The sequence below is a fragment of the Andrena cerasifolii genome, chromosome 6 (assembly GCF_050908995.1).
Source record: "Andrena cerasifolii isolate SP2316 chromosome 6, iyAndCera1_principal, whole genome shotgun sequence".
Taxonomy (NCBI): Eukaryota; Metazoa; Arthropoda; class Insecta; order Hymenoptera; family Andrenidae; genus Andrena; species Andrena cerasifolii.
The window spans coordinates 8,049,392-8,072,161 of NC_135123.1; the positions used below are offsets into that span (position 1 = coordinate 8,049,392).

Consider the following 22,770-nt stretch of genomic DNA (forward strand, 5'->3'; position numbering starts at 1 on the left):
TCGATCCGTTTCTGTTAAATATCTATTAAAATCCTACTTTGTTAAGCATGACCTTGAAACGTCAAATACACAAAAATATATAGTTATCTCGTGCGAGCGTAGGGAATGATGTAAAGTGGCTGAATACGGAAGTAATGAGATCAGTAATGTTATAAACAGAAACGGTATCGGCGCTGCATGACCCGACTAAGTGACTCGATGGAAATCAGTTTTCAGTAATCGCGCAAACGCGCGTACATGAACATCTAATTCTCGCGTATGGGAAATGACAGCAGCGCCGAGCGCGATCAACGACAGACCGTGAGCCTTTTCATCGTTGACCATGCGTTTCTAATGGACTGTAGTCTCAGTTGATCTTCATCAAAATGTTGTCCCTATACGTACACGCACGCACCGCGTCAAGTAGTTACGCAACGATACTTGTGACTGTACCGGCTGGTCAATGATGTCTCGTCTCGATTCAGGTCTATATTTCAGTGGCTAGAGCATTATTGCTTTAACGATTGGGGATTTTCGCGAATGTTTCGGTTATCGCTGTTCTGTGCTGCAGTTACGACAGCCAGCGGCCGACCAGCGATGACCTAAGTATTACATTTGATAAGCATATATATATATACGATATGTCTCAATTTGTTCATTTGTTTAAACGCCTATTTCAAATCAGTTAAAAATAACGTATGAATCCTAAATGTGCCGAAACATCTTTGACTTATTCCGGAAGCAACTGCAGAACTATTTCTGACTTTGAAATTATTATTCAAGTACACGGAACGTGCGCTACTTATAGAGACACATTATTCATTTTTACTGTACAAAGTATGCAATGTACATAACTAATGATTCCACGATTTGAGTAATTTATGGGAATTAGCATTTAAACGCATTTTAATAACAGAATTACCTGCCATTTTGCCTCGTTCGTTTTCGTCGCGCGAATAATTTCTCATAACGAATACAGTTTACAAGATTCTAACACGATTAATTTCATAATATTTCTCATGTAACTGGTCCATGAAACATTTAAATGTCCACTAAAGTGAAGTTCAGACCGATTCGCATTGTGTCATTTCCGGTTTAACGTCGTTACTTTCCCGCGCTCAATTTCAAATAGTCTATCAAAGGAGATCACCGTTTTTTTACATTGATATAATTGTCGTAGCTATCGCATCCACTGGTGTTACTATACGATTGCGTAGATAGAACATTTAAAAGTTAGTGACTAATTTTTCGGCCATTGTTTTTCTCTGCTTCCAGTCCGGGTACTGAGTTTGTAATTGGAGGGTTGGCGGCGGTGGGGGCTGGATTTTTTACAAATCCAATTGACGTGGTAAAAGTACGCTTGCAACTGCAAGGGGAACTGGAGACGCGGAATACGTACAAAAGAATATACAAGAACACTTTACACGCGGCTTACTTGATAGCGAAGCATGAAGGCGTTCTTGCTTTGCAAGCGGGTATCGTGCCAGCCCTTTACTTTCAAGTGGTGCTCAATGGAATACGGCTAGGCATCTACAACACAGCCAAAAAGTATGAGCTGATTACGAACGACGAAGGGAACACCGCCGTGTTCAAGACTATAATGGTAACTGGAACGGCTGGGTGCATAGGAGCTGTTCTCGGTAGCCCGTTCTACATGGTAAATTCTCCTTTCTACGTTTCTGCGTGTGCTACTCGTTGAACGTACGAATCGTTGTTTTGATTCCAATTATTCGTTTAATACCTTCGTCTCTTCAGGCATGAGCAATCAAAGAGAAGTGTACAAGAGTCCTACGCGGTATTAACAATGGAATACTGTACAATATATATATATCGATATGTAAATGTGTAAAGACACATCGTTAAAGTCTCAACATTATACCAATCTGTTTCTTCATTTGTAACAGGTGAAGACGCAATTACAATCACAATCGGCGCAAAACATAGCCGTTGGCTATCAGCACAATCACTTGAATTCGTGGAGCGCATTTAAGGCTTTGTGGAGAGAAGGTGGAATAGCTGCCCTGTATCGCGGTTGGCACGCTAACATTCCACGCCTTTTCGTCGGATCTGCAACGCAACTGACTGCCTTTGGTATGGTCGCGGACTGGCTGCGCTCGTTACAAGTGAGTATCTCAATCAACATCGCAGCAAGAGAATCGTCAATCGAGAGGTATGTACTTGCTTTCTCCCAGGTGTTTCCAAATCAGCCGATACTTCTGACTTTCATGGCGTCTTTGATCGGCGGAAGTTGCGTGGCACTCACTATACAACCATTCGATGTTTTAGCAACAAGAATATACAATCAAGGTAGGTCTGCCTTAATTCAATGATGGTTCTTGGCGCGTTATACTAATAATTTTACCATGGAAATACAGGGACGGATACGGGCGGAAAAGGTTCGTTGTACAATGGCCTCCTAGACGCTACCGTCAAGATATTCCGAACCGAAGGACTGACCGGTTTGTATAAAGGAATATTTCCAACGTGGATGAGAATTGCGCCGCACACTGTGCTGTGTTTGGTATTTTATGAGAAATTAGAACAGTTATACGATAGGATTCGAAATTAACGTTAATCTCTGATCAAACGTCTCTGCGTTTGGTCAACTATCCATTGTAGAAAACGAATATTTTATAAATGTCAATCAAACCAAAGTGTAACGTACCATAAAGTAAGAAAGAATAAATTTTAATTTCTTACAAGGCAGTGACGTGTTCTGTGATTCATTAATTACACAATTAATAAGCTAATAAAAAATAATGCAATGCCGTCAACATTGCACGATTTATCGATACATTACTGCTACTTTCCTAATGTTTAAACAACTTAGCAACGAACTATACAAGTTACAAGCATTTACAAATTGATCTATACGTAGTTTCTCTTTGTTTACCCTGAGCCATATGAATTATTTAACGAAACGAATATTTATATAAAACTGTATAATTTAAAAATTTCAAATAGATCTATCTATATATAAAAAAATGTGATAGAAGAGTTTATTAATACCAATTTCGTAAACTTAAATGGCTGTTCTGGAATGCGGCCTAGATTTGAAGCCTTGACTTATGGATGCCGCCACGTCCATTGTATTCTTTCCTCTAGTCTCTGGTAAGTATATCCTGAACGCATAAATGTAACATTAGAGCACGAGCGTGATTAGAATTGTCATTATTCAATTGGGTATCACGTACCTAACAATCTGTCCCATACTTAAAAGGGCTCCAGCAAATATTAAAAAGGTGTATGGGCCTATAATACTTTCCACTGTCGGAAACAACATCCCCACTAGAAAGTTTCCACCCCAATTGAAGACGCTACCAAGCGCCATGGCTGTTGGCCTAGGCCCGACGTCGAACAATTCAGATCCAATGAAGTATGGTATCGGCCCAAGGCCGATTCCATAAAATATCACATAGGCTAGTACAAGTGCTGTACACACAATCGGCATAGACGATAATGCATTCTGTAAAAGTGAAGATAATTGTTGGTACATGTCACGTGATATCTTTAATTCTGCCACCCGTTATGTTTCGTTGGGTATTACGTTGACTTTTACTTACAATAAATAAAATGGAGGAACATAGAGCTATCAAACATCCGAAACATAAATACGTGCTAGTGAGTAGGACGCCCCTCCTGTTGAAAGATGACATCACTGGCACAGAAACAAGAGCCATAGCAATGTTTGCCACGCCAGTCCCAAGGGTGGCATATTGTGATCCGGTCCTGCCGAGCCCAGCTTGGAGAAATATTGTGTTCGAATAGTAAAAAACCACATTTATGCCGCTCATTTGCTGTCCAAATTGTAGCAAACAAACTAAAAAGACGGGGAGCTTTAAACTTGGATCTTTCAATATATGTTTCAGATTCAAAGGCTTGGATATCGTTCTTGATTCGAGTTCCTGCTGCAAGCTAGCAATTTCTACTTGCAAAAGCATTATGTCCATGTTACGTATCCTACAGAGTTCTGTAACATTGAAACAATTATTACTATCACACGACCATACTGTTTACCGACAAAATACTAGTCGCTACTAACCATTCAAGGCTCTTTGCTTTTGCTCCTTCATTATAAACAGATATGTAGGGCTTTCCGGTAAAGTAATACTTGTAACTACCAACGCAAATACACATAGTGGAACGAATGCTCCTAACATGTATTGCCAGGCATCCTCAGTTCCCAGAACTGTTTCGAGTCCTGCAACTTGACCGAAAAACACTCCGCCAGTAAGTCCTAGTTGGCACAACACCCCGACTGCACCCCTTAATCTTAGAGGTGCTATTTCTGTCAGATACATCGGTACTATGGATGTCGCGAAACCTCCAGAGAGACCTGAAAAATAAAAACAAAACATATTACTCTTAATATAAGTTTGACCCGAGCAGCTACCATGTAGTATGTAAATGGAATCTTACCTACAACTAATCGACCTGCTAAAAGCAGTTCGATTGAATTTAATTTACGCACTAAGAGAAACATTGCAGCACCCGAGATGCCACATATGTTTCCAAAGCATAGCGCTCCCTTCCTCCCATATCTGTCTGCTAGCCAACTAGAGATAAACGACCCGGTCACGCCGCCAATAAGAAAAACTGACACGACGGCCGACCAGAGTAGTTGTAAATTATATTCGGAAATATCCACGTCGTATCTTTCCCTCATACTGTCATTGCAGAAATTTCTTATTAGCTGAAATTTGCATGTACATGAATTTATTAGACTTAAGACAGCGTGCAGAATATAAATAGGGAGCGGTACTAACATGGTCCACATTATTCAGTACTCCTATGTTAAATCCTGCCGGTACCGCTGACCCTAGGCAGCAAGTGATGCCCGCTAGGAGCAACGTAATGGTCCATCCACCTGGCGCCTGTGAAAACATAATGTTACTACATGTCTTTTTATAGTCATCTATGAGGCACAATTATAAATTAAAAGTGTGTTTATAATATAAATGTGAAATCGGTCTTTTAATATAGACTGAAACTAAATAAGAAAAAAAACTTCCTCTGTGTTTATCACATCGGAATGCTTATCAACTCTACACTTATCAACTCCACACTTATCACCGCTACGTTTGTTTATGCTTCAGTCATTCATACCGAGTGCAACTACATCACGAACAGGAAAAAAAAAGCCGTGAAGAAACCACGCGATCCTGGAGAGTCAGTTGAACATTTACTAAGACTATAATCCCTCCTTTACCAATATGCGCTGAAGTGCATTAAGCGAGCAGTTCGTGTATTATGTACACAGCACAATACGGGAATGTTCTGATAAAGTGATGATAAGTAATATATCATTTCGACTTAATTTCAATACACAGGGGCTACAGACGAGAGCTGCTTGAATGAGAAATCCATTGCTTTTTGGCATCGGGACTTTCCATTACTTTATACAGATACTTTGCAGTGAATTGCAATTACGAGATTCGTCAATGGTGCTCGCAAACCTCTCCAACGAACGTGCAGATACACAACGAATGTTAGTAGTTTCAAGTTAAGCGTTGAACTGTACCCACCGTTCTTTCATCGCGGTCGTTAGAGGTAGATTGACGCGGTCGTTCAGCGTCCGTGAGCACGGCAGCATGACTATCTGTAATGACGAATTATCCTGGAACTTCGATACTTCATGCGGAATGAAAGACACGCTATCCTCTGGTTGCAAACGTAATATTAACGCACAAAGTATACGAGCTTTCGATTTAGGCATATCTTGATCTAACAAGTGCGTGTAGGTCACATAACCATATCTGTGAAACCATGTTTACAAATTCCCGCTGTACGGAATGTATACCTATATGCTACTCGAACGAACATCGCTACGAATAAACAGCGAACTGAATGGTATATAGACGACACTAGCACTGCGACAAAAAAAACTTGACAAATGTTACCTAACGCCATGCTTCGCGTACAGCACGTGTCGCTGACGCGACGTCACAATGGTAAATAATGCACTAGAAGTAACGGCAGTTGCCTTTGTTTTATGATGATCCTCGAAAAAATTTGGGCGGGCGAAACTCGCGACTCTCATTCACGCAGTCACAGAGAAGATATCTTCCGACTACGATGCAACACGATTCTATTTGTGCAAAGTGAACGACCGAAAAATACACGCACGTATACAGTCGAGACAAACACGTATATTTTCGACGCAACCGTGTGCTCTTAATTGAATCACCTTTTCCGTAGAAAGCATTACGTAGTGGCTGGTATTAGCGCACTTTACAGCTCCCTGGGACTTTAAAACTCTCCTGGAATCCATTGAATACTAATCGAATAACTTCTGCAGGAGCTGGAATGTTGCAAAAATGAATTTTGCCTGCTATTGTTAAAGAGACCGATACGACTGATATCGATCGGTTCGAACACCTCTGCGGAAGATAACAGTCACCGTTTCGTTCTCACGCGGAGGATCAACGTATCTACTTTTTACACGTGACTGATTATAAATTTAGATCTGAAAAGAAGCATTCATTCCCTTGGCTTTTGAGAAAACATCGCTTATTTTTAAAAACTGATATTTATTAAGTATAAACTAAAAAGTGAATATTTCTAAATTTTGGATTTAAATTTTTAATTAAATTGGCAGTGCAAAATGAGTTCAAAAAAGCAAGCGGGCTACTCGTTTTTTCATTACTATATTTTTTTTCACCATCACCTCAAAGTTGCTCCCTTCTGGAAAAAAGTCTACGGACGCCCTTGTTCAGGTTGCGAAGGGTGTGATGGTTTGTCTTCGTCGTAACGTAACTTCGCTTGGAAATGTTTCAATTTCAATAGACTGTATGATTCTAGGATTCTACTTCGTCTATCGCTCGCTGCATATCGTATATACTTCCGTAAATTATAATCGCAAGATGGAAAGCCTTGAACTATGTGTGCAAGCGTGGGCGCCAGCTACATATTCGAGGAACGCTTTTTATTCTCGATGTAGGAACGACATCTTCCGAATTGTATAGCCAAATTCTTACGAAGTGTAATTCGCGTTTTCTGTTTTTAATGGATGGGTTACGTTGACTCGATAAGTAGGTAGTCTGTAACGCAGAGGGTAACGTTCTTTTAGAATGAAAACACGGGAGATTACGAATACCTGATCGCACCATACCGACAGGCGGAACTGCGAAGAAGAATGAGATTCGAAAGCTAGTTCACGCGATAGCCGTGCACGTGCACGCGAGATTCCAATTTCAGGGTATCATTATAATCGCAAAAAGCTGACGGTGCATCGTTGAGGGATTCGGAAAATGTACATATGCACGTATAAATTATTTGCCCAGTGTCATGTCACGCCATTAAATGATTCCTGACAAGCTTAACGCGACTGTAACGTGTAATTTATGAAAGTAACTCGACACCTATGGAAAGGTAAGAGAAGATAACGCATATCGATGTGTTACCGTTCAATCAATTTGCTTCCTTTTACGTACCCTTGTAGTCGAACATGCCTGCCATTTATCGATGCGTGCACTGCAATCTGCACAAATAAGAATTCTTTGAGCAGTGTCACGGTACTTATACTAAATAAAGAGTCTTATTCACGCCGCTGCCATTAACGTCACTTGCGTTTGCAACATTTGCATGCATGCGTTAGCAATGGATGCGCATCGACTATCGAAATTTATCGATCGACCTTAACACCGGTTTTCGATAAATTCAACATCTTCAGCCGCCAATGACCATTAATTACATTACGCATTACATTATCAACAGAAATACACAATGAAGATGATACTTCTTATATTTGCAAATTAGCTTTTATTCTTTTAATCGACCGAAACTGTGCGCCGAAATCATGTTTTAAATTTTTTAAAAAAATTCACGGTCGAAATTCCAACTTCATTATTTAGAAATACACAATACTAAACATTCGCCACAATATTACCTTTGTCCTTTTTCTTTCATTCTAGGCCATTTCTAAATTTTGTATAAACTAATTAGAGTCGCCGGAAAAATAGAAAAATAAAGTTTTTCGATATTAAAACCTCCATGTTTTTGTAACGCATCTCAACTATGACGAGGCTATGAATTTTTTTCCAATGTTCCTTGTCACGATTCCCGATTTTAAATGCACATACTATCGGATTCAATTGTTTGGTTACAGTATCGTTCAGGGAAAGTGTTTCTCACTTACATTTTACTTGCGCGATGTGTGTCGGGTCCCAGAGCGCACAGAGACAACCACGCCGTCACGCTACCTGCGCAGGACTGTTTGCAATAGCGCAAACGAATAACCGTGGTCCCCACTCTAACTCGCCACGCGCTTATTTACTTGTCTAATTAATTCTATCCTTGAGCGTTTACTTTTGCGGAAAAAATCATACGAAAAAAAAAAACAGTTTCGGTACAAAAATTTTCGCTACTCGATGGGATTGGCAGAATTATATGTTTACTAAAATTAAGCAACGTTTCTGAAAAAGATGGTTCAAACGGGAAGCTTTTATTTCACATCTTTGACTCGCGTTCTGCCGTACTATTTCCACGAAGAAGAAACCAATAATCCCCATCTTTCTCTTGTTGTAATGTCATGTATTTATAATCGTATACTCGCGAAGTACAAATATATCGAAAATCGTGCGTGTAGTTATCCTCGCGAAACGTACAATAGATTTACAAGATCGATCGAAATGTCTTCTCAGGGGACGCGATATGTTTCGTTTTCTCTATCTGCGTCACCCGGAAGAGTTTTCCCAATGGCTTTATTTATTCGTGAAAATTTTCCTTCGCGCACCACGCTCGATGCATTCAGCAGTGTACAGTTTCTTATCTATTCTTTTCTCCTTTTTTTCCCCCCCGTTTCTGCCGAGATGAACTTGGAGGAATGTTATGCGCGTCTTGCGTAATATAGCTGCTGGGTAGCATCATGAATCGAACTATTGGATAAGTGTTTTATCTCTCGGTTCGATATCTGCAATGCCCCATTACGTAATTAATGATTACGATTATTCGCGAAAGAGATGAGGAAAAATGTAAATGGCGTCCATCACCGCGATAGACGTGCGCGTCTCCTAAGTTCGAACGCGAGGTGAGCAACGCCGTTCGGGCGTTACAAATCACTTGGAAGAAGCCTAGTCCATCGCGTTACTCGCATTTCCGTGAATTAGATAAAACTGTAACGATGGAACGCAAGTCGGCGCGTCGGAATTTTCACCTTGAAGCGGATTCGTTTCGCGTTCGCACTAGCTGATACTTTCTTCAGCGATCCGAGATTTATCGAGATCCGTGAAAGTGGAACGCAGCGTCGATGAATTGTCGTCCGGTGAATCGTTCGCGCGTTTTCCTCGAGGCAGGAGTATCCCTCAAGTACAGTCCATCCTCGGGTCCCGTTTTCCTCTGACCCCTTGGCTCAGTGCTGTCAATAGAGGATACTTGCCGCAACCGCAACGGTCCTTGAAATCATCCAGATCCAAGGACCACATCATCGCGCCGCCGAGATTCAGATCGTTTATTAATTCGACCTAGGAGAAACGCGCGCACCCTTCGTTAATAATCATGCGCTCGCAAATGAAAGTCGTGCTCGCGAAGTGCACATTACCTTCTGCGTCACACTGGACACGTCGTCGTAACTGACCCACTGATCGCCTTTAGAAGCGTAGGGCCCGACCAAGCCTTTCGGATCTTTCCTCGCGGACCATCCTTTGTTCTTCACGTTGTCGCATATCTAGGAGGGCAAATAAAGGAAACTTGTAAGCAAGCAACTTTGGTAATCTGATTTGCAATAGTGATGTAAGTCGGACTCCTTTTTATCCTGATTTATTCCCTTCTGTGGCTGTTGCATAATCACGCGCCTCTGTCCATAAATCTCCTACCTCGTAATAGGCGAGGATGCCAGCCGATTTCGTGAATTCTCCTGGACGACCAGGTCCAGAAGCCTCCACGTTGAAGCCAGGCGTCTCCCCTGCCTGCGGCTTCCTCGATAGCGTGAAGCTTTGCCCATAAGCTGGCACACCCATCAGGAGCTTGCTGGATGGCACACCTTGCTCCAGCCAGTAGATCATTGAGAAGTTGACGTTCATGTGATTCGTTCCTTTGTTTGGATTGCGGTAAAGGGGAGCTACGTGTCCGGTTCTGCCATCCCAGAAACCGTGATAGTCGTAACTCATCACACCGATCCAGTCGAGATACTTGACCAACGCGGGGACGTCGTAAGCCGCGTCGACGACTTCTTTGCCCGCCGAAACGGCGGCTGTGAGGAGCAAACCTTTGGGCCTGAACGCTGCACTCAGTTCCTGCAACAGCAGAGCGAAGGCTTCCTTGTCGCTCGGTGGCCCCCGGTTGCAATCGACCTGCAAGGCACAATCAAACATGTTCCTCGGGGTCTACTAGATATGCACTTATCATTGCGCGCAATGTAGTTACCTGCCAGCACACTGGGTACTCCCAAATAAGATCAAGTCCGTCGAATCCATGACTCTCGAGGTACTGAGAAGCGTGGCGTGCAAATCTCTGCCGCTCTAACAAGTTGTGCGCGATCGTACTGTATTTGTCATCCTTGGACTCCTCCCAGCCGCCCAAACCGAGCAGAACTTTCAAGCCTGTTCGGCTCTTGATGTCGGCTATCCTATCGAGAAACTCCTTCTGCCTGCTACGCTGGCGATTCTGTATCGTTAGTCGTTCCGGGTCCAGCTTGGCGAGCCCGTAAACGATATGCGTGCACCCCTCCAGCTCGATGTCCTCCGGCAAGAATCTCCCTGCCCTCGGGCGTGTCCGCGCCCATTTCATTAGGTAGCAAACGACTTTCTTTTGGTCCCTTTGCTTCGCAGCGATCAGAGGGAGAAGCTTGTTCGTCTGTTTCTGGGAGTCCTTGCACTTAGTATTCTCTGGCCAGTCGCAACGGTCCTCGTTCCAGTAAAGACCAGGCGGGCACGAGTGCTCGCTTAGCCTGCCAAAGTTGCATAAGAAGTACTTGGAACAATCTCTCTTGTGGGGAACGAATAAGCGGCCAGTGCAGTCCTCGGGCGAGGCTCCCAGCGGTGGTGGATCACCAGCTTCTATTTCAACGGTGTCGTCGTCGTCGATGTCCGTGGTCGAATCGGTGGATGTGGAAGTTGGGGGCAAGTATGTCGGTCGCGGGGACGTCGTGGGTTCCCAACTGGGTTGCTGGGTAGTGGTCGATTCCGTGGTGGACTCGCCCAGGTCGATCGTTGTGTATTCTAATTTGAGAACATCGAGAAATTCATGATTCCCTGCGATAGAAAGCTGTCTATTAAATATTCACCGTTTGCTACTGGGCACAATGGGCCTTCGGGATAATTTCTGAGGACCCTGTTCATGGTCCTCAGCAGTGGGCTCGGCTCGCAGTCGCATCTGTTCTTGAAATCGTCTAAATCTAGAGCCCAGATCATACCGCCGGCTAGATCGAGGTCTTTTATTAGCTCTGCTTTCAGCTTGATTTGCTGCGCGTCGTCGAAGCTGACCCACTGGTCGCCGCTGTAAGCGTACGGGCCGATGCGTCTCTCCTTGTCTTGGATCACGGTCCAGCCCTTCTTCAGGGTCCTTTCGCATATCTGTAGGAATGAGAATGCGGAGAATCGTGGACAAAGGTCTAAAGAAATTGCTCGCTGATAGGGCAAAAGGATCTTACTTCGTAATAGGATAAGAAACCTCTAGCTCTGGTCGCTTCCCCAGCTTCACCTCCGCCGTAAGTTGGCGCGTTCAACCCTCTTTGACTTCTCTCCGCCAAAGAAAAGGACTGCCCGTACATGGGCGCACCCATTACGAGTTTCTTTGCTGGGGCACCCTTCTCCATCCAGTAGTGAATCGAGAAGTTCTGTAAAACGATTACGACGGATCCTATCGTACGAACGTAGCATTTGATCGAGACGAAGAGCGACTGCGCGGTTAATCGTGACTTTTAAACACGTACCGCGTTAAAGGTTGGCTCCCAGTCGCCAGGCAAATGGTACAGGGGCGCTACGTGACCGGTTTTCTTATCCCACTGGCCGTGGTAATCGTAAGTCATGACGGATATCCAATCTAAATACTTGGCCAGGGTCGGGACGTCGTAGCCGGCGTCGATGACTCGTTTGCTCGGCGAAACCGCCGAGGATAGCAGCAAACCTCGCGGCTTAAACGCATCGCTCAACTCCTTCACCAAATTGGCAAAGGCTTCTTTGTCTGAAGCCGGCCCCTTGTTGCAATCCACCTGAAATTCACGGGTCAGCGGACGCTCATTGGAGAATACTGGTCCAAGTACGAAGTGAATCCTCTTTCGTTACCTGCCAGCATACTGGGTACTCCCAGTCCAAGTCCAGGCCCTGGAAATCATACTTTTCTATAAACTGTATGACGTTCTCGATGAACCTTCGCCTCGCCGACGGTGAATTCGACAGTCGACTGTATTTGTCACCGGCGGAGTCGTTCCAACCCCCGATTGCCATCAACACCTTTATCCCCTTCGACTTCAACGCCGCTATTCTTTCGTAGAATTCTAAAAGTAACGAACGATAGTACGAAGCTACAAAACTGGGTACAAGAAATCAGTTCGCTTATTTACTGTTGTCTATGTCGGCCCATGGATCGTGCGATTTGATCGTCAGCTGGGATCCATCGAGTACAGCGAAACCGTAGAGAACGTGGGTGCACAGGTCGACGTCTATGTCCTCCGGCAAGAATTTCCCTCCCTCTTGTCGATACCAGGCCCAATTCGTGAAGTAGCATATCACTTTGTACTCGTCGTCAAGTTCCACCTGATCATTCGAAGTTGTCGATGAAACAGGCACGCCTACAGTAGTGGGTGCCACTGTCACCGTGCTCGGCTCCAAATCCTCTTCGCTTATCGATGGTCTCACGGCTGTAAATTAAAAGGAAGTTCCATTATCTCGAATAGCGAAGAAGAAGAATGATGAAAGGAGCAAAGTCTGATCTTTACGTTCGTCCCCTTCGTCCGGAGTCGCAGCCAGCACCCTCTGAAGGGCGTGCATCAAGGGATGAGGCTCGTCGCCGCAACGTCCACGGAAATCGTCGAGATCCAAGGCCCAAACCATCCCACCGCCCAGGCCCATGTCTCTGACGAACTCAGCTTTCCGTTCAATCATTTCCGCATCGTCGAAGCTGACCCATTGGTTGCCTTTGTAAGCGTACGGTCCCATTCTATGCTCCGGGTCCTGAACCACGGTCCAGCCACGGGTCCGTATCCTGTCGCAGATCTCGTAGTAGGCCAAGAATCCAGCAGCTCTGGTGAATTCCCCAGCCTGTCCGGCACTGGCGGGAGCGTTCAGCCCTGTCCCCTTGCTTGGCTCGTTTATTGAGAACGATTGCCCATACAGCGGCATTCCTGATTTCGCGACAAGTGATGCGGATGGTCAATAAGCTTTGGAGTTGAAACGATTCATAGCAGAAAGATGTATACCCATAACGATATTGCGACGTGGAGCACCCTTCGCTATCCAGTAATTAATCGAGTAGTTGGCGTTGAAGTAATAGTAATCGTCATCTGGGTGGGAATAGAGCGGTGCCACGTGGCCAGTCTTCTTGTCCCACTGACCATGGAAATCGTAAGTCATCACCGCGATCCAGTCCAAATACTTGGCCAGCGCTGGCACGTCGTAGCCCTTGTCGATTACTTGCTTGCTGGGCGAAACCGCGGCACTCAGCAGCAATCCTTTCGGCTTCAGCACGTCGCTCAGCTCCCTCAGCAAGTCTGCGAAGGCCTGTTTGTCCGAGGGTGGACCTTTGTTGCAGTCGACCTGCAGAAGTTATGCGAACTCGTTCTAGCAACGTCTCAAGGGAAATTGATACGTCTGCAGGTCATGAGAATTATGAAGGTATCACTTACTTGCCAGCAAACAGGATACTCCCAGTCCAAATCCAGACCATCGAAGTCGTACTTCTCCAGAAATTGAACAGCGTGAGAGATGAACTTGCTCCTGGCGGCAGGATTGTTCACCAGGCGACTGTATTTGTCCCCAGCAGAGTCGTTCCAGCCTCCTAGAGCGAGCAGCACCTTCAGCCCTCGCTTCTTGTAAGCGACAACGCGTTCGTAGAAGCCTGTTCGAAGGAAATCTGCAGTTAATAAAGAGATAATGATCGATGCAACGGGGTAAGCGATCCGTACGGTTATCGTAATCTGCCCAAGAATCGTGGGCCTTGATAGTGAGCTCCGAATAATCTAGGACGGCAAATCCGTAGACGATATGCGTGCACAAAGTGTGGTCGATATTTTCAGGGAGATAGCGGCCGATGCCTCGCCGGTACCAGGCCCAGTTCGTGAAGTAACACACCACCTGACAATTAAAGAACGTACATCATTATGGGGAAACCTGATGTCTATGAAGTGCTCGGATAACGACAAACGGTTTTACTTTGTAATATCCAGAAAGAGGAGAAACTTCGTCAGGATTTATCACCGCTGGCGAGAGGGTGGTCGTGGCTTGAGTGGTGCTGGAAGGTTCCCAGGGTTTCTCTGTGCTCCAAGTGACTGGCTTGTCGATCGGTCTGCTCGACGTCGGAGGGTCCAGGTCCTCGGTCGAGTCAGAGTCATCCTGGCAATTAGCGCGAGCCGGCCAGTCGCAAATTCGAGTCTGTTTATTGAAATGCAGCCCTGGAGCGCAGTGGAACACCTCGTGACGACCCCACAGGCAAGCCTGGTAGCTTTCGCAGTCCCCGGGGACGCCGGAGTAGCTTCCGGGAATGCATGGCTGGACAAAGCAACGGACAGTTAAGGGGTCATTCCGGTTAGAGGGGTTGAAAAAATAGATTTTTTTTTTAAACATTGTTCGAAAGTACATATTCTCAAGAATGTACTGTTAAATTTTCATGAAAAAATTCCGATTATTTTAGCTTCTACAGAGACATTTTGTAGGGAGCGCAGAGGCTCGACCTCTATAGATGGAACGACTCTCCAGTACCGTTTGCAATGATTAATTATAAAACAAAAAATATATTTCTATAGCTTAAGATATCTTTAATAAAATGCAAAAAGTCTCATTAAATTATCTGTGGTAGTTTTCCTTTAATTAATTCCTAAAGATCGCCTATTTTTATGGACGCGCTGGCACTCAGTAGAAGACAAACGAGAGCTGCTACTCACGCTGGACTTTCCGTCGGCAGCAACCAGCGAGGCGCTCTTGATGGGCGTGTCGTTGCAAGGGTTCTTGAAAGCCCAGTCGCACATGTTCCTCTCCTTGTTCCAGTTCAACCCCGGGCCACATTGCTGCGAGATCAGGTCACCGTTCACGCAGACCAGGAAATTCGTGCACGAATTCGGATAGGGGTAGTACTGGCCGTGCTCGCAGCTTTTCCCAGGCCTCTGAATGGGGCGCTCTGTGGTAATCGGTTTCTGAGTGGACGGCTGTCGCGTGGTGAGCGGAGAAGAGGACCAGCTGAAGGATGTAGTCGGCTTCTTAGATGTGGTGCTTCCAGTAGTAGTGGAAGTACTCGCGGTGGTGGTCCCTGGTGGCCTGTGAGTCGCTGAATCTGACCAAGCAAAAGATCAAGACGCTTCAACACGATTTATTCTGCAGATCGTTAGTCTCTTCGTCTAACAGCCATCGATTTACTTATATTGTACCGTCGGGAGATTTTGTACACCTGCGGTAGCGCAGTATCGATCGAAATTAGAAGGAGACTCGCGCAAAGGAGATAAAGCGGTGTCATTTTCCAGGAAGATGCCAAGGAGCAGCCTGAAGCCCTGACAATCTTAAGCAAACTGAATGACTTACAGAGGCAAGATGCCTCGGCACAATCTTTGCTTGGAGGCGGTGGTTACAAAACCGACGGAAAAATGTGCGCAGGAGTGAACATGCTCGCTGTTAGCCACACCGTAAACAGGTTTATGCCATTGCCAACAGACCGATCCCTCATCTATTGACATGCGTTTAAAAAAATGCCATACAGCTGAGTTTGCGTAACTTGTTACGCGCGCGCATCTCAATCGCTGCTTAATTCACATTCTACAGAGGGTACGCAACAATCTACCTCCCTGGCTGCATCTTCCCGACAGAAGAGTGTCTCCTTTGTTTCCACTGGTAGCGAACAAATCTGTTGGATCGATGCATCCGATAAGAATCCAGTCCTTACCAGTTGCTTGGCATTTCGCCGCTGCTGGCCAGTCGCAGATGCCTCGTCTCGCATCCCAGTGCAACCCAGGCGCGCATTGTTCGCGCTTCAATTCTCCGAGCACGCATCTGAAGTAGCTACCGCAGTTGTCAGGGTCCGCGACGTACTCCCCAGTCGCGCACGGTGCCCCTGGTCTCGAGGAGTCCGTCGGTTTCTCTGTACCTTCCGTGATCTCTACGCTGGGCTCCACGGTGGGCGGTCTACGAGTTTGAATAACGAATCAGATGTATATTTGGTGATTCGAAACGGCGCATTGCAAGATAGCGCTATACTTCGTTGAGGTCCAAGTCCAGGAGACGCTGCTCGACGGCTCGGTCCAAGATAACGTGGTGCTGCTCTTCGTCGTTGACTCTGGCTGCTTAGTCGGCTTCGGAGTCCACGTCCAACTTGGCCACGTAGTTGTCGGAGTCGTCGTGCTCGGTTTCTCGGACCAGGCCGGCCACCCGGTTGGTTTCGTAATCGGTGTAGTGGATCCGGAACTCTCTGCTGCCGCGTCGCTGTGAGTCGTCAGCGTCGGAGGCTGCGGTGTGACTGGTTCCGCTGGGCGGAGGCAATCCTCGGTTGGCTTAGTCTTCAAACGTCCTGCAGAAGAGAATACACAATTTGGTTCTTCTGTAGCGGAAAACTTATAGGTCGAATAATGGGTAGTACGCTGACCCAACGCCCGGTTTATGCTCTTCAGCAGGGGGAACGATTCCGAGCAGCAACGATTCAAGAAATCGTCCAGGTCTACGGTCCACAACGTGGCTCCTCCGTAACCACTTTGCAATATGTGTTCTCCCTTCGCGAAAACGCTCTCTGCAGTATCGTAGCCCACCCACTGGTCCTTGTAGTAAGCGCTTGGCCCTGAAAAGTAGTATTTAAGATGAAGTCATTAAGACAGAACGCAGACGCCACGAATCCTCCCACGATTCTTCACCTGATCCATGTTTCCAGCCTTTGTTCTTGAGCCTGTCGCAAATCTCATAGTACGCTAGCATACCAGGCTGCCTGGTGAATTCTCCCGGAGTTCCAGGACCCGTCGCAGGGTCGCCAGGACTCGTCAGACTGTCGCTGGACAATCGGTAAGCTTGCCCGTAAAGAGGAATACCCATCAGAAGCTTGGACTTTTCTGCGCCTAATTGAACGAGGTACTCCAGCGTGGAGTTCTGAAAGAGTATCAACGATTAATTGATCAAAATCGATCATCATCGCGTCTATCAAAACTTACGACGTTGTAATACGGGTGGCTCTCGCCAGGAGTGCCAAACAGTGGCGACAGGTGTCCCGTCCTGGACTCCCAGGCACCATGATAATCGTACGTCATGACAGACATGAATTCCACCGTTTTAGAGATCGCCTGCACCTCGTACGCCCTGTCGATGACTTCCCTGTACCCCGACAGCGCGACAGCCAACGCGAGCTTAGGCTCCTGCTGGTCGAACTCGTCCTTCAACTCTTGTATCAGCTTGGTGAAGTTGGGCTTGTCGGAATCTGGACCTTTTCTGCAGTCGCTCTGCCAACACTTTGGATAGTTCCACTCGACGGAGAGTCCATCAAAGTTGTGCTTCTTTAAAAAGTTTATGGTGGACGCGATGAATTTCCGACGAGCAGCTCCGCTGCTTATCAGCCGAGAATATTTATCCCCGGTGCTGTCAGTCCAGCCTCCGATGGCCAGTAGCACCCTCGGCCCCTTGATCATCGTTATTCGTTCGTAGAGGTCTGTAAAAAAATTAGAAGATCGAGTCTCTACTAGGTTCTGACCCACCGAAGATAATAAGGACAAGGAACTCGATGCAATTACTGTTTTCTATGTCGGCCCAGGGGTCGAACGCTTGAAGGAGCAACGTGTCCGGGTTCAGCCCAGCGAAGGCGTAAATTACGTCCGTGCACAAACGCGAGTCCAGCCGCTCAGGGACGAACATTCCATCATCTTTGCGGTACAGAGACCAGGAGGTCAGGTAGCAAACCACTCGTGGCGCCGTGTCCATGGAGATCTCCAAATGCTGCAGTTGCTGGTCTTCTCGCAAATCTGACGGTGATCCATCCTCCTGGGCTCGATCATTTTGGCGGGGTTTACAGGCGCCTGGAGTGGCTTTCGCGCAACGTCCATTGACGGAGTCGAAATACCTTCCATAACCGCAATCGCCGTGATACTGTATACCTAAAGAACAGACGAGAACACTCCGTAACCGAGCGTACACCTGGGCTATGATGCGCCTTGCGTACCTTCGTGACAGGAATAGAATCCAGAGCAGCTGTTCTGGTCGTTGAGGAGCCCGTCGGTGGAGCACTTCTTCAGCAGCGTTTCGTCATAGAATCCTATCGATTCAGTCGCAGCGTTCAGCATCGGCCAAGGATTTCCGCAGATGCCCTGAAAGTGCAAGATACTAGCTGTAACAGATTGGAAGGACAAATTAGCGACGAGTCAAGAGTTACGCGCGTACCTGAAAATCGTCCAGATCGAGGGACCACAGGGACACGCCGCCGAGTCCTGTGGATCGCACGAAAGCCACCTTTATCTTCACCGATAGAGGATCCTCGTAACCGATCCATTGATCTCCGCGTTTTACATAAGGGCCCTCCTCGTCCCTGCCAGAGATCCACGAGTCGTCCTCCAGTTTCTCGCAGATCTTAAACGAATTAGCGTGTGAAATGACGATAAAAGGAATAGTCTCTAGAATTACAGACTACCGATCTTTACTTCGTAATAGGCTATCCTGCCGTTTTTCTGATTAGCATAAGAATCGTCGGTTCCTGGTCCGATGACAGGCGCTCCAACGTCGGTGAAGTTTCCAAACTTGAGGGTGTAGCCCTGCCCGAAGATCGGCAGGCCAAGGACGACCTTCGACCTGTGCTCGCGTGGGATTCGATCGATCCATTTGCTCGTTGTTCGAACAACGTATTTCAAGGGTGCTGGGTGAAGGGCCAGTTTCTCCCTCCTCAACGGCGGAACCTCTCGCCACGCTCGTAGGAGCAGGAGATCGGCAATGGAGGTGACCTCCTGATCCACTGGATCCTCTGGTCTCTGCGCCACGGCTAGGATATACTCGCGACCGACGAGAGATCTTCTGATGGCCTTCAGCAAGAGCTTCAAGTCGTTCGAGTGCTCCGACGAGCTCTCCCAATCGATTTCAACGCCATCGAAATCGTGATCCTCCAGGAAGCTCAGTATAGATTTGGCCAGCTTCTCGCAATGGAGGGTGCAGTGATTTTTGGTCACCTCGGAGAACAGTTTCCCTCTATTAGGTGCTGCGATCGAAACGAGCACTCGCAACGCTGGGTCCCTGGATCGGTGTCCCGTTACCGCCTTGTATCCACCTGTTCGAATTGTTCGAATAAATTAACGGGACTCCCGACTTTATTAGTTTCTTATACTTCGCATTGATAAACGCTCGATCGGTTTACCCTTAATCTCGTCGTACTCGCGGTCCCTCGAAGCGATGACCAAGCCCTCGGGATCTGCAAGCGAAGAAGATCGCGGGTTACAACGTCCAGCGCGTCAGACCGCGGTTTCTGTGCGCATCGAATAAATAACCGAGTGTATACCCAGAGTGGTCGCTGCGTATATTAAGTGGGAGCATTTGTGGTCGGGGACTGCCTGAGGGAAGAGCGAGAACGGCTCTATCCTGTGGACAGCGCCAGAATCCAAGTGGCATATCACTTTCGGATCAACGATCTGCTGCGTGCGCGTCAGGGTCGGTGGAGCCAGGGGCTCGATCCAAATCGATTCATGGTCGATCCCGCTGAGGAAAGGAGTCTCGCGGTGCTCCACTGCATCCCTTAAGGGCACCCGTCCGTCAGGCCTACGAAACGTTACAATTATCAGTCACGTACCAGACATGTTAATCAACGAGTCGGGCCATTCTACGCGCCCAACGTTCGCGCCGAGAGCGTTGGGTTCGTGGCATGCTCCGACGATATCCCCTAAGGCCACTGACTCTCTGATATCCTGCAGAGGTAGGCTGCCACCTTGGGGATCGATCGCATTCGCGGGCAACGCCTCGACCGCGTCCCGCAGCGGGTATCTTTGCGAGCCGTATTCCTCGTGGGTGACGGGGTCCTCCAGCGAATTCTCGATGGTCGGCGGGCTCTCGACAGCACCCCTTTGAAAGGCTGGCACGCCGATCACCTCTGCGTCCACCTCCCTCTGATTCGGTTGCCACGGCGGCGGCGGCGGCAGCAGCTCGTGAATGGATACTCGATACGAGGGCCCAGCGGCCGCCAGGCCCCCCAGAATCAAAACGAGCCAGGGAATCATCTGCAAACAATCAGCGCTGGAGTCGTGATACGCCATAAATCATACAGCTCTAAAAGGTCCGCGACGGTCCGAATGGAACGTGACAATGAGTAGCGACGACAAGTACAAACGTTCGACGGGGGATTAAATGGTAACGGCTGACAGGGGGTGTCAAATACACGGGTGATTAATTTTCTCGGTAGGACTCCGGCCTGCCGGTCGGCCGGATCGCGTGGATTCGCCTATGCGTGTCCGTATGCGTTCGTGCACGCGACCCACCAAACCTGTCCTGCACTCGAAACGCGCGTGCATCGAGACCGGAAAAGAAAAATATGGAACAAGGTGTGCTCGGCATGACAAGAACCTCGGCCTCCCGATAATTGGGCCCGGCCAAGTTCAATCACAATAATGACCAGGTTTGCGCCGTTGCTTGAAAAACGGCCGACACCGCGGCAACAACAACGTACTTCTTTGTTGACCTATTCTTAGCCCCTTGGGACCAAGACAAAAGTCTCTCGGACACTCGGCGACCTAGGGGGCTACCAATGGTCCCGGGGAGTGTCGGATGTCTCCCAAGCATTTAAAATAGCAGTTAAGCGGCTTCCACTCGTCTCGCGGCTAAATCGCTCGCTGTTGACAGGCCCATTGGCGAATTCCTTTTATTCGTCGCAAAGTAAACTGTCCGCGACCCGAGAGGAGCCCAGAAGCGGAGGAAAGAGAACGGCGAGAAAAATCGGCTTTTCGCCGGTTTCGTGTGCCGACAAGAGATTCCTCTGGAATTCGTTTAGACCCCGACGATTTCGTCGACCTTGCCATTCGCGTACCTACTTCGACTGAAATCCGTCTTCCTCGCGATGGGACAATAGGCGATACATTAGCCGCGAAATTGAAATTTATGCGGCCCCCGTGCGCTGATTCACTCGAGGACAAAGGCCACGCGGTGTACTTAAATCCTCGGTCGGTGGCGTTGAGGCATTAAAAATGCAAAGCCCGTAGGTGGAAGTGACCGGTCACGGCAGAGGACGACGTTTGCCAGTCCCCCCCGTCGGCTGCTTCCTCCGATAATAACTTTGAATGGCACGGACGACTGCAACGACATTTCACAGATACCGCGAGTCGCTCAATTAAATCCAGCAATTAAAATCGCAAGCAGTCGCGACGTTATCTTAACGCCCGAGCTACCGATGATCGAGCTGCTCGCTGACCATCGCATTGGCCTTTATTTTCGCATCTTATCTCCGACAAATGAGTCCGAACGGCAATCAGTCTCGGGCGCGCGCAACGGAAGGATACGATCTCTCGGTTCCGGTTAACGAGGCGGTAATCGCGGAGGCTGAGGGGGTCGGCTGTTCGCCGACGAACATCTTCAAGTACAAACGCTGATCGCCGTATAATCGTTAGACGGATATCTACGGAATAAGCGAGAAAATGGTAACGGGGATGGCAACCGGGGTAGAGAATGCGTCTGTATGGTAAGAGAACGAACCTTGCCCCGAGTTAGAAGCGGACGGGCGTTCCCGAAAATAGCGTGCCCAGGAGACGTCGATCCACCGAACCGTCAATAGCACCTGATCGTACTGCACTGACCGATGATTGAGAAGTCGCAATGGGCCCCTGCGGACACTTCTCCTCCTTCTGATACTCCTCCTGCTCTGTTAGGACGTCCGCGATGAATTTTTAAAAGCACACACCACCCGCCTCGCGGGGAGGGCTAACTTGCATGAATCTGGTATTCCGAACGCGCGAGGACGCCCATATATACCTACTCCATCGCCGGGGACCCCTCGACCCGCACCCTACAGACCCTGTCTCCAACGTCCTTGACCACGAGAACACGACCGTGTACGTATGTACACCAATTCTCCCGATACACCTCGCGCTGGTGACATTAAGCGGATCTTTTGTGTGCGTGCTCCTGCACCCGTGCACCCGGGGACGTTCCGCGCCTTCTAATCCCGCCGTTTCTGTCCACTCCCTTCGCCGACCGAATCCTCCGTTTCCCGAGCTCGAATGCCGAGTGAAACAAATGCATTTGGCGAAGCTATCTGCACTCCGTTCGCTCTCCGCTGGTAATCGACACCTGAAACGGCGAAATGTTTATTTCTCGAATAGCGTGACTGATCGCGGCCGGTCAGCATCCGGTACAAAGTGTAAATGCATATTTATAACAAGTATTCTGTTCGTACTTGACCGCGGTCTCGCGGATGAGACTCTAAATGAATAAACGACGGGCTCTTATGTTCTAGATGTTGAGCGCGATAGCGACGAGTCCTTAAGCGTCCTCTCTTCGAGTCTCAGGGATAAATGGAAGGTGATATCTAGAATAACGTGCCGCGCTTCTTTATGAACTCTCCGTCCTCTGTTCGACGTGTTGATTTCAATGACACCAGGAACTCGGTGCTAAGGTGTCACCAATCCGAGATCGTCTCCTCCGCTTGATCCAAAGAACAGCCGAATTACTGGAACTGGGTAAACGAGCGCCGAGTATTAGGATACAGAAAGGATTCGAT

General features: G+C 47.6%; 3 protein-coding genes across 10 annotated transcripts; 1 reads left to right on the forward strand and 2 right to left on the reverse strand.

Moving 5' to 3' along the window:
* The first annotated feature begins 29 nt into the window (after positions 1–29).
* LOC143370116 (solute carrier family 25 member 35) lies at positions 30–2,685 on the forward strand. Of its 2 annotated transcripts, XM_076814773.1 has the most exons (5): positions 30–300; positions 1,255–1,636; positions 1,884–2,102; positions 2,172–2,286; positions 2,355–2,685. In XM_076814773.1, the coding sequence occupies exons 1-5, from the start codon at positions 266–268 to the stop codon at positions 2,546–2,548; spliced, it is 945 nt and encodes a 314-aa protein (XP_076670888.1). In that variant the 5' UTR covers positions 30–265; the 3' UTR covers positions 2,549–2,685. The 2 variants fall into 2 exon arrangements, with proteins under 2 accessions (XP_076670888.1, XP_076670887.1); XM_076814772.1 differs by having other exon boundaries at positions 31–300; positions 1,884–2,286.
* On the reverse strand, positions 1,691–8,526 carry LOC143370113 (solute carrier family 2, facilitated glucose transporter member 3). 7 transcript variants are annotated; one of them, XR_013085561.1, is made up of 11 exons: positions 7,413–7,452; positions 7,076–7,102; positions 5,505–5,578; positions 4,746–4,853; positions 4,399–4,672; positions 4,022–4,315; positions 3,543–3,949; positions 3,174–3,445; positions 2,989–3,101; positions 2,342–2,491; positions 1,691–2,241 (listed from the first exon to the last, which is right to left on the reverse strand). XR_013085561.1 is itself a non-coding variant. In XM_076814760.1 (10 exons), the coding sequence occupies exons 1-9, from the start codon at positions 7,435–7,437 to the stop codon at positions 3,002–3,004; spliced, it is 1,581 nt and encodes a 526-aa protein (XP_076670875.1). In that variant the 5' UTR covers positions 7,438–7,452; the 3' UTR covers positions 1,691–2,241; positions 2,989–3,001. The 7 variants fall into 7 exon arrangements, 6 of the variants coding, with proteins under 6 accessions (XP_076670875.1, XP_076670877.1, XP_076670874.1 ...); XM_076814760.1 differs by lacking the exon at positions 2,342–2,491; XM_076814762.1 differs by lacking the exons at positions 1,691–2,241; positions 2,342–2,491; positions 7,076–7,102 and adding an exon at positions 8,117–8,222 and having other exon boundaries at positions 2,652–3,101; positions 7,413–7,459.
* On the reverse strand, positions 8,491–21,838 carry LOC143370109 (putative chitinase 10). Its single transcript, XM_076814751.1, has 28 exons — positions 21,747–21,838; positions 19,962–20,281; positions 19,570–19,826; positions 19,429–19,482; positions 18,725–19,341; positions 18,468–18,653; positions 18,250–18,394; positions 17,825–18,184; positions 17,252–17,742; positions 16,961–17,189; positions 16,699–16,887; positions 16,314–16,623; positions 16,003–16,241; positions 15,014–15,399; positions 14,286–14,621; positions 14,039–14,207; positions 13,760–13,971; positions 13,334–13,670; positions 12,854–13,258; positions 12,479–12,775; positions 12,201–12,412; positions 11,849–12,127; positions 11,567–11,752; positions 11,201–11,489; positions 10,342–11,135; positions 9,792–10,268; positions 9,518–9,643; positions 8,491–9,440 (listed from the first exon to the last, which is right to left on the reverse strand). Exons 2-28 carry the CDS (start codon positions 20,279–20,281, stop codon positions 9,282–9,284), a joined length of 8,061 nt encoding a protein of 2,686 aa, XP_076670866.1. The 5' UTR covers positions 21,747–21,838; the 3' UTR covers positions 8,491–9,281.
* Between the last annotated feature and the right edge of the window lie 932 nt (positions 21,839–22,770).